The following is a 12,017-nucleotide window of genomic DNA, read 5'->3' as shown; positions in this document are numbered from 1 at the left end:
GACATATACAGGATAGAAGTGAAGTTGAGTACACAAGAATTGATTTTACCTTATAGCAACCTCCTCTTTATTCAAGAGAATATCATATTCATGGAAGGAAATGATGGCCATTAAATACACCTGAAGCATATGTCCTCGAAACTTAGGATGCTAGTAAATGAATGATTCTAGGATTGAGAGAAACCTGAATGCTCACATCAACATGTCTATGTTTCTACATCTCTAGTCAGTGTTCTCAAAAGAAGGTGGCTCCAACTAAGGCTATACTAAATTTTCATGATAATCATGTTTGTTTGGCATCGTGGCATCACAAAGAAGTATGAGTTTGATTTTATGAAAAAGATATTTAATCTGATACCTAAACTTTGAAGAATTTCAAGGATTATCTATTTGTCTCGAATAGAAATATGTAAGTTTGGGCTTCTTAAATGGTCAAATGGTAACTTAGCTACAAGTACCAATTAAGAACATGGAGACAAATCAAGGATACTATCCAAAAGTATCAGAGGCAAAGTAGGTGAAGATTGAAAACTACCTCAACATGATCAATAACTTCGTCCTTTTTCGAAGTCATAAGTTTTAAGGTATCTCATTGTAAAAGTAACTAATGTCATCCATTGTAACTAAAGTTAACATTTGGACTCAGCTTTTATAAAAGTTAGGTAAATCCTAACTTACTTCTAAAAGGTAGTTATTAGAAATGATCGCTTATGTAGTTTCTCTAAGTGGTTATTCTAAGTAGCTATCCTAAGTGGTTACTCAAGTGGTTAGCCTAGGTAGTTTCACTAAGTGGTTACAAAGAAGTTGCTTTCTAAAAGCCTATAAATATAAACTATTTGTAATAAGAAAGAGGAGACTCTTGCAGAGGGGAAACTTTGGAGAATTCTGTAGAGAAACATTTTGAGAAGTTTTAATATTCACAATTGAACCTAAGGGTTTTTGAACTTGTACATTTTAAGAAGAATAATGAAGAATGCATTGAGTTTGTATGTCTTGAATGTTCTCATGAGTTACTATTACTAATTTCTCATAGGTTAAATTAGTAATCCCTTTATGTATTGTTGGAATCCATTTTTTTTCAATCCAATGATCTATGTAATTGACATGATGAAACATGTCATTCCCTAGTATCTTGACTAGTATGTGCTAGTATAGCCTATCTCTTCATATGTCAAGGTTTTTTGTTCTTATTTCATCATCATTGCATATTAAAACATACCTTATCATGGTTAAACCCTCCCTAGTTGTAAAAACCCCCAACTCTTCGAGAAACCCTAGTGTACAAATTGTGTCGGACACAAAGATGAAGGAAGAGGGGTCGGGTATGGCTATGGACTTGTGGGACCTCAATGTCTCGGAAGATCTGGACTACTGTCCCTCTTAGGAGGAGGACCCCTCGCAATATATCACTCTTGAACCTAGTAGTAGTAGAAGAAACAAACACCCCAGATGGGCTGCCAGTAAGTATAAAATCCCTAATCCCAATTTACAGGGCTCTGGCCCACCAAGTACGAAAAAGTCCAAATTAGGAAAAACAAGGGAAGCCAAGGGAAAGGAGAAGAAAATAAAGCTTGACATCCCCACTAACGTTGAACAAGGGGATACTAAAAAAGACTTGGATTTTGATATTCTCCTTAATAATTCTATTAAAAGCCATGAAAATTGCTTTCTTTGGGTCAGCAAAGAGATCAACATGTTGAAGGAAGGAATTAAGGGCATTGTTGACACTTTTACTGAGACGCCCATGCCAAGCAAAACTAAAAAAATTATCCAAATGACACAGAATCTTTCAGAAGATGTTAAGATCATGAAAATGTACCACGAATCAAGGATTGGTCAGTTGGAAATTAGCTTGGAAGAGATTAAGGGCAGCCTAAGGAATCTGGTTGATATTAGTAGGGAAGCCATGAATAATAGCGTTGAGGGTCTTAAAAGGATCAATGCAATGATTGTGGACCAAAGAGTCCAGTTCATCACCAGTATCCCACCCTCAGACACCAAACAGAAGAAGAAAATCCAAGAGCCAGACTTGCAAGGTATGGGATCACAGATCACTACTAGCCCATACGAGGATGAGGAGTAGGAACCAGGAAAAAAGTACCTTCAAGTTCATCATGGAAGAGCTTGAGGAAATCAACAAGAGTATGACCCAAAAGAACTTGGAGCTTATGCAATCTTTGGTTTAGTGGTTTTTGTGTTTTTTGTTGTGTGGGCGTGGCCCCTATTGCTATGGTTGTTTTGTCGTTGTTTCTGGACTAGTTAGCGACTATTTAATTTTTTTTATTTCTCTCTGACTTTGAGTTATGGGTCCCTATAAAACCTGTTTATCTGAATAAAAAACATACCTTATCATGAGAACCCATTTATGATTGTTATCATTCATGAATTCCTATTTTGTATTTGTGTGTCTTTCAATAGGGTTTTTGTTATCTATTCTCTTTAAGTTTTATGTTTTCTCATTTGTGTACTTTCAAGTTAAAAGTACATAGAAACTACAAATACCCCCATCATATGAGGGTGTTGCCCCTCTTAAATACAGAGGAATATCGGTGTTCTACAACAATCTCTCCAATTGTTTGCACTATTGCCACTGCTCTTTGGGTGAACAAGATCAGATTTGATGATAAATTTATAGTGACAAATCTATTTACCAACAAGTGTATATGAAGACTTGCTCAAATTTTAACATAAAAGAGGTTTCTTATATGCTATATTAATGCTTGTATTTATGTTTGGAAACTTTACATTATGTAGGTGATTAGGTTGAATTACTTGATAACTTACCTACCAAACCCTTTATTATGGATTAAAGTACATTAGAAGTTATATAAAAATACATTTTTTGTTAAGTAAAGAAAGGTCTATTATGGATATCATCCATGAATTTCCATTGCATTGAAGTATTAGGATTCGTTGAAATTGAGGTTTGGTTCTTCAAAATTATTGCCTTATTATTTCCAATAATTAATGTGTATCATCAATATACAAATGATGATAAAAACATAATCACCTATCTACTTGTAGAAAAAATGATCAATTTAGTCCTAACAAACCTCAATTCTGAAGCATATGAAATCAAAAAAACTATGCATCTATGGTGATATCTTCAAACAGTATATAGGGAACTTTTTACTTTATAGACTCGATATTCATTCCACTTGGCCTCATACATTTCAAGTTTTTTCATATAAATTTTCTCTTATAAATTTACATAATCGAACCCAACAATGACATCCATTTGTTCTACTTCAAGATAAAATATAGTGGAAATCGATAAAATATAAATCTAATGAAACTCAATTTAGCTAATGAGAGAAAATCTTACTAAAATCTATTTCCTCAATCTAAAAATATCCTTTTACTACTGATCTTGCCTTGTACTTCTTAGATGTACCATCTACCCTAATATTATTTTTGTACGCTCATTGACAACCAATATGATCCTTTAATTAGATAAACCCAACTCTATATCTCACATAAATGTTAAAGGTTAAGATCTGTTCCTTCATGGCCCTATTGCAAGACTCTTTTTATTTAGAAGAAATAACTTCTTCCTGATTTTGATTTATCATTAGTATACGATAAAGAAATAAGCACAATAAAATTTTGGTTGGCACTTGTTTGATTATTTATGTTGTCTTGTGGGTCATGTACATCTTCAGTAATTTTAATTCATCTTTCTTTAAAACTTGACCTTGGTCTTTCTTCCAATTTTTATTTATCTCTATCCTCAATATATTATTCTTATCCCCTATTAAATTTATGTATAATTGCATCTTCTTTCTCTTGTTTGTTCTCAAGATACATCTTGTTACTTGTGATTTATTTGACTATTATTTCCTAGAAAAAATTCAAAGCTCTCTACGATTGTTTCTTAAATGCAAAATCTTATTATTAAAGAATTCCAAATCTTACATGCTTTTATACTTTCAACACCATATGAAAATATATTTCTTAGATTTAAAATCCAACTCAAATAATCTTTCTTTAAACACATTAACAAATGCCTCACAACAAAATAATGTAAGCTTTTAAATAGTGGGATTTTTACATGTTCATATTTAGATGGTTTTTTCATCCTCGTAACTAGAAGTAAGAGACGTGTTTATAGAAATCCAAAACTTGTGTTCTATATTTGTATTTCTTGACATACTTTTTGTTCAATCCATTTAAGTTATATACATTTTTTCCACTACTTCAATTTGTTGCAATGTATAATCTGTATTTTTTTATTTTGTGATTATAACATGTTTATAGAATTATTATAATTCCTTAGAGTATTGTTATTCTCCATTATGTGACCTCTAAAATTATTTTTATCTATATTCTTACAAGTACATTAAATACCTTTAATTTACAAAAAACATAAAACTAATGCTCAAGAAAGTAAATCCATATGTGTTTAGAGTAATCATGCATTTAACAAAGATAGTACTAATATAATGGACATCCATACGACCAAACACATCAATGTGAATTGGTTCTAAAGTCTCACTTTCCTTAGTAGTACTAGAAGAAAAATTAATCATATCTTATATACCAAATAACTATTGGCTCTCAAAGTTGTAATTCCACATTCTTAGAGGTAACCAAAATCCTCAAGGCAACAAAATGAGGATAATTTAGGGTAAATACATAAGAGTGGACAATCTCTCCTTTAAGAATCGTTAACACAAGGGGGGTGATCCTTAAATTTATTAAAAGTATGATTAAAGAGATGAAATGAAATATAAAGCTTACAACAATAATGCTCAAGATGTTATGTATCCCTAAGATTTGTCACTAGATAACAATGCACTCTTACACATGAAACATAAGATAAAACTAGTTTTAAGTCATTATGAATGAATTCCTTTGATATGTACATAGACATGTGCAAGGATGGACATAGTGGTCACATGATCCTTTATACATTTATTTGGTTTGAATATGTTATGAAAATATATTCCAAAAGTAAAAAATAATGTTATTAGCCATTTTGGTTAATAAAGAGATAAAGCTAAAAGTCATATAAAAGCCCTTAAGATTAAAAAGGGATAAAAAAAATGAATTAACATTTCTATTTAATTAATTTTAGAGAAAGGCAATAGACTAAGTGGTTATCAAAATAGAATAGCCACAAGAAGTAAAATAGGAAATGTGTTAATTTATTATTAACTATTATATGAAAGGATGTGATGGTTTAGAAATCATATGTGAGAATTAAGAGGAGAATGGAGAAATCTCAAGGAAGGTGGTGGTTTGGTGGGTTGTGGGCATTAGAGAAGGGGCATATAAAGTATCTCCAACTTAGAGTATAGGGTACACCTATTATTTTCCTAACCCAAACTATGTTGAGTAGTTGCTCTATTGAACATGTTTGATATGTTGTGTTTTGAATAGAACTATTCTTATTGTATTGCACCATAACTAAGATGGTCAAAAGAATAGAAATATTTTTTTGTACTAGAGTACACATTCCAAAGAGGTCTCATATGTGTTTTTGCATCCTCTTGATTAATGAATATTTAATATTTAATCAATGATATGTATTCATCAATTTTCATAAGTAAATGTTTTTGTATTGATTATATTATTAAAATTAAAGTGAATGTCTTTTCCAAAATTTAGAAATAAAATGGTTGAAATATAAATTAAACTAATAAGATAAATTCTAAAAAATTGAAACCTTAACATTTAATATCAAATCCAAATTCTAGAAAATATTCATTAAATTAATTTTTTTAGTTTTTAAGACGGGTAGCCCCCTATAAAATGTAGTGCATCAAGTAAATTTTTTGATGTGACTGGTGACACTAGCACGGCATGCCCTTCAATACCATGTTCATTGGGGAGCGACTAGACCTCGTGACCTCATGCCTACCACAGGTTCTCACCAATCGATCAAGGCCCCCAACCCTTAAATTTAATTATTATACTTTTTAAATATATTTATTTATTTTTGATTGGTAATAGGCCAAAGCCAATAAGATGTACATACCCTACCCCCTATGGGATTTGAACTTGTGACATCTCTTTCAAGAGCACAAGTTCTCCACCACTAGGCCAACTCAAGATGTACGCTATACTTTTTAAATATTAATTTTTAATAGATAGATTAAATATTTGGTGATTTAGCTAAAAAAATTATTTAATGAATAATGTCTATACTTAGATTTAGAGTTGTTCTTATTGTTTTAATTATTATAGTTTTAATTATTATATTACTAATATAATTTGTTAAACAATAGTTTAAAAGTTTGTTTGAAATCAGTATACTAAATAACTTATTTAAACTTTATTTAGATATGTTAGTAATTGTTTTTTTTATAGTAAAATGCTTTTACTTTATTCATTACTTTATGAATATATTTTATCTTATTTATTAATATTAAATCATAACATATTAAACATGGTATAATCAAAAAGTTAATTTATTGAATATTAAACATATTCAATATTTACGTATATTTTAATTTTTCAATATTAATTTAAGATAAAATGTATTAATGTGTTATTAATATAAGAAAGCTCTATAAATCTAATAATAAACACTTTCTTCATATTAATGAAATATATGTTTTAAGTATTTGAACAAGTTTATTTATTAATTATACAATATAACTTTTATGTGTTTCTTCATGTTCATATTTTAAATAAGCATGGTTTATATTATGTTTAACTTCAATTATTATTTGTTACATATAATATAATTTTTGGATATTATTAGTAAAAGTGGATCATATTTTTACAATGGTTTAAACTTATACAAAATGACAAAATTACTAAAGGCCCACCAACATAAAAAAGATATTGAGACCCATAAGGGGTGAAGATTAAAAGGAATAAATATTAGCAAAAAATTGCAATGAAAATAGACCATCAAATAAGTAATAGAACACTTATTTGGTAGATACCCAAATGGTCCACAACACATCATCCAAGTTAATGACTACTATCTCCCTCTACATCAATTGAAGCCAAGTCCTTTTGCTTAGATCGTCTATAGTAATAGCTTAACCTTTTTGTCTTGAGGAAACCATCGTACATCATGATAATCCTAGCTATACACTCTTAATGCTATTCATTACCTAAGACAAATCTAACTATACTAATCACTAATAAGGGAGACATAAGGAAGTTTATCTTTTTCATTCTTAAGGGTAGCAAGCTAAGATAAGATCAAGTATCTCTATGTGGCTCATGATCTCATTAAGATATTGCATAGAAGCATCAAGGATTTGCATAAATTTGAGTTGGACACATAATTACTTGCATAATTAGATGAGGCTTCACTAAAACATTCTAGATCTTTATGCTCATCTAGGTACCTAGGCCTAAAAGCATAAGAAGATGCATATGAACCAACAAAACTAAGGCATTTCTCATTCCATAAATCATTGTTTTCAAACTTACAAAATGTTAAAATTAGATCATGCTCACACAAACTAAATCTTGCAAGGGGACACAACCAATACAAATAGGAGAAAGAGAAACTATATGTTGTTGCACCTTATTGAGATGTATCTTAAATCACCCCAATGGGTTTAATTTTTGCAACAAATACTTGATATTTAAGATAAGATAGTTGCCACCTCTCCAAACAGGAAACCTTAGTGTATAAGAAACCATCAATGCAAAAAAAATTGATCTAAATTCACCCCACAAGAAAGGTAAATCGATGATATTAATGGTTGTGTGGAATTCATTCCACCCAATAGAGATTTAATTTTATTTTTGTGTAACAATTATGAGCTCTTTCTTCAAAACTTCAACACTACTACAATATAGATCTTCACTTTGAGGATCATCCAACCTTCAAGGTATACTAAGATACAACTGATCTATAGCTTGAGCGTCCCTTTGGTATGGTACAAAGTTTGTTCAAGCCCATCTACATAGAGAACGATCACCATATTCCTTAAGTACGTCATATTTGCCAAATTTATTTGGAGTCTAAAATCAAGATCACTTTGTTTTTAGATATTGTTTTTAGGTAGTTATTTTGCCTCTTTATATACTCATTTGTAACTTCAATTAGACCTTCATGACTTATGAATACTAAGATACAACTGCTCTATAGGTTGAGGGTCCCTTTGGTATGGTACAAAGTTTGTTCAAGCCCATTTACATAGAGAACAATCACCATATTCCTTAAGTACATCGTATTTGCCAAATTTATTTGGATCCTAAAATCAAGATCACTTTGTTTTTAGATGTTCTTTTTACTATGAGATTAGAGGTAGTTTTCTTGCCTCTTTATATACATATTTTTAACTTCATTTAGATCTTCATGGTTTATGAAGACTAGATATATAATTTTTTTTTTTCATTTGAAAGATATTTGATCTTTGCTAACATTTTGCTTGTACCCAACATCTTATATTTGCAAGATTCTTTCATTCACCTTTTTTATTCTTTAAAATTGAATAAAATACAAAATCATAACAAACTTAAATAAATATTAAACCTATACTATATTAAATAAAAATAATTTCATCTCCTCGTTAATATTTGTTATTTTTTTTAGTTTATTGAATTTATGCTTACAATATGTATTCCTCTTTTTCTTTATAATTTTAAAATCACAAAGCTCAATTTCAACCTTTCCGAAAGCATCTCAAAATAAAGACTTGCAACATAAACGTCGATTGTCCTCGCATTGCATCAATTCTTTAAAAGAGGTTTAAAATTTTAGAGAAAAGCTTGATAATGTTTAAAGATACACGAAAACCAAATAAAATTGAAATAAAAGTCCAACGCCCTCGTTGTTAACCAGCCGAGGGTGTATGGGCTACAGACAGAATTCTACGCTTTGAACATGCATTTGCTTATTAAATAGCAGTTATGGTCACGCTTCACCGAATCATTGTCATGGCAGTCACCAATGCCAACCTCAAATGCTCTCTCAAACTCATCTCATCTACCTTGGTATAATTTTTAACTATCGATTCCATTGTAGCTGTCAGAAACAGCCAGTTGACTACTAATACATAAGGCATTCCACTTGTTGAGCCTTGGGCACATTGTTTTGTTCTGAAGACAGTGATTGAATCTCATCGAAATTTATACTGTGACAAGCAATCATTATTACGGCAGTCTGTGTAGAATATTCACTTTACATTACACTTTCTTTGGGAAGAGCTTTGCCATTCCAACTTTACTCAAAATAACATTCACTGGTTGTGATTTCAGAGGTTAGACCTCAATGCTTGTCAGACGACTAGCTTATGAATCTCATCGAAAGTTAAACTATGCAAAGTAATTATTATTTTAATTTCATTGTGAGACACGTAAAGATACCAAGAAGAAATTTTTCGTGGGCTTATGCAACCTCGTCCACGAAAATTTGAGAAATAAAATTCTATAAGGTTGGGTAGATCGGGTTTGCGTTAGGTCCCCGAGAAATCTATATAAAAGAAAATGCCTCTGATGTTCTTGTTCCTATGCAGGAAATTAAAATATTACTAAATAATGGTTGAGAGAGGTGAAATAGAGAAATGTGTACATTTTGTTGTGAAGTGAAGAGACATCAAGAGTGTACTTGTAGGACAGTGAAGTAGAGGAAGTCAGTGAAAAGGGAGAGAAACGAAAAGATGAAGTTGTAACCTCGGAGGAAAGCCATGAAAAAGTATCTCAAAATAAAAACTTGCAAACTAAATTTCGATTCTACAATGTAGATATCCACTGGCTACAATGTCATCTCATTGCATCAATTCTTTAAACAAGGTTTAAAATTTTCGAAATAAGTTTAATAGTGTTTTAAGATATACAGAAAACTTGATAAAATAAAATAAAAAACCCAACGCCATCGTTGCTAAGCAGCCGAGAGTATATGGACTACATATAGAGTTCGTTTGCTTATTTATTTAATAACAGTTATGATCACGCTTCACCGAATCATTGTCATGGCAGTCACCAATGTTCTCTGAAACTCATCTCAGCTACCTTAGTATATTTTTAACTATTCATTCCGTTGTAGCTGCAGCCGGTTGAATACTATTACATAAGGCATCACTTTTGTTGAGCCTCGGGCACTTTATTTTGCTCTGAAGGCAGAAAGTGTAATATATTGGGAAGAGCTTTGATATTCAATGGTTTTTATTCTAACTTTACTCAAAAATAACATTTAGTGGTTGTGATTTCAGAGGTTAGGCCTCAATGTTTATCAGACGACTAGGTTATGAATCTCATCGAAATTTATATTATGCCAAGCAATCATTATTTTAATTTCATTGTGAGATACCTAAAGACTCCAAGAAGAAATTTTCCCGTGGGCTTATGCAACCTCGTTCACGAATATAAGAAGAAATTTTCCTGTGGGCTTATGCAACCTCGTTGACGAATATTTGAAAAATAAGATTCTGTAAGGCTGGGAGATCGGGTTTGCGTTAGGTCCAAGACAGAATTTTTTTTATAAAAGAAAATGCCTCTGATGTTCCTGTTCCTATGCAGGAAATTAAAATATTACTAAATAATGGTTAAAAGAAGTGAAATACAGAAATGGGTACATTATATTTTGAAGTGAAGAGACGTCAAAAGTGTACTTGTAGGACGGTGAAGTAGACGAAGTCAGGGAAAAGAGAGAGAAACGAAGAGGCAAGTTGTAACCTCGGAGGAAAGCCATGAAAGTACTGGTACCCCTCTCACTCTCTCTTTTCCCAACGAAAACAAAACACACAAGTCATTAACAGCAAAAAACTCTATACTGTAAATACAGAAAAGCCAGGCTAATAATATCGGCAAGATTAAGGGTCAACCCTTACAACTCCGTCCCGAAATTTAAGATTTTCAGCGAGAAAGAAAGAAATAGAAACAGATAAGCTATGTAAATAAAAGGAGAAAGTAAATACTTGTTACTACTGGCGTATTCGAACAGCTTTCCTCTGCTGGAAAAAATAATGAGCGCCACTTCGGCATCGCAAAGCACCGCCAGTTCAGTCGCCTTTTTCCTGAGTCCATTCCGCCGCTTTGAAAATGTAACTTGACGATTGATCTTGTTTTCTATTCGCTTCAAATGTACTGGTCCACGGCCCATGGCGGATCCCTCCGCTTCTCTTCTGCACAGACTCTTCTTCCTTTCCCCCTTTCCCCTTTCCCCCTTCTCCTTCTCCTTTCCCTCTAATTATAGATGGCCATTTCTGATTCCTTCCCTCTCCTCTCCTCCTCTAGGGTAAAGGAGCATAATGATATGATAGTGATACCCGTGTTATATGCAATACCTCCTTTGTTATTCACTGCTAATCCTGATTAATTAAAATAAGCGGGCAGCGTAAGAAGAAGAGGAGAGGGGGTACAGTCGCAACCACCTAGAAAATCGGGAGACACGTGGCGAAAAGTTAGTAGATTAATCCGCACATTTCTATATAAAGGTATACAGGCGCATGTTGTTATTGGTTTTCATATACTGGATGGGGAAAGGCCCTGCCTGGCGTAGGGCCCACAGACATCATTAATTTGTGGAGGACTATGTTTTGGGAGGCGATCCCAAATGCCCCTGCAATATAATTGGTGTACATCTCCCATGCTGCCATCAAATTATTTCTTCTTTCCAGGACTCACTGACAAACTGACGCACTTCTGACCACGACTGCTCTCTCATCTCTCTCTTTAATCGTAATTTGCTTAAACCAAAGCATCATTTTATGGGCTTTTAATACTGCAACTATCCACTTGTCCACGTCTATTTTCACCTGGTTTTCTCTTTAATCATAATTTTTTATCCTTCAACTATTTTTTTAATAAGTTGAATCTATTTTTTATTTTGTCATTTTTAGCACACACATATTAATACATTTGACTTCACTTTATTCATATATTTTGTATATTTTTTTATATATCTAATTTTTATCATGTGTGTTATTTCAACATCTTTTCCATCCATAAAAGTGACCTCAAACTTTATAAAAAATAAATTCAAGTTCTTGTTAACTTATGCTCCTTTCTTTCTATCATGGACTCACTTTCTATCATGGACTCACTTAGTATATGCATGCATTTGTCATTATATCATATTTGGGTTCTAGATAAATATCATA

General features: G+C 31.9%; 1 protein-coding gene across 1 annotated transcript in view; it reads right to left on the bottom strand.

Annotated features, from left to right (window-relative positions):
• Window positions 1-11,222, bottom strand: part of LOC131029813 (truncated transcription factor CAULIFLOWER A) — a 150,859-nt gene extending 139,637 nt beyond the window's left edge. Inside the window, exon 1 of the mRNA XM_057960471.1 lies at window positions 10,833-11,222. Within this exon, the coding sequence (XP_057816454.1) occupies window positions 10,833-11,017 (185 nt within the window). The 5' untranslated portion in view covers window positions 11,018-11,222. The remainder of the gene's footprint in view (window positions 1-10,832) is intronic.
• Between the last annotated feature and the right edge of the window lie 795 nt (window positions 11,223-12,017).

This window comes from Cryptomeria japonica, chromosome 9 (assembly GCF_030272615.1).
Source record: "Cryptomeria japonica chromosome 9, Sugi_1.0, whole genome shotgun sequence".
In the NCBI taxonomy this organism is placed as follows: domain Eukaryota; kingdom Viridiplantae; phylum Streptophyta; class Pinopsida; order Cupressales; family Cupressaceae; genus Cryptomeria; species Cryptomeria japonica.
Note: the sequence above shows the minus strand (reverse complement) of the source record. Positions and strands in the feature narration are given on the sequence as shown.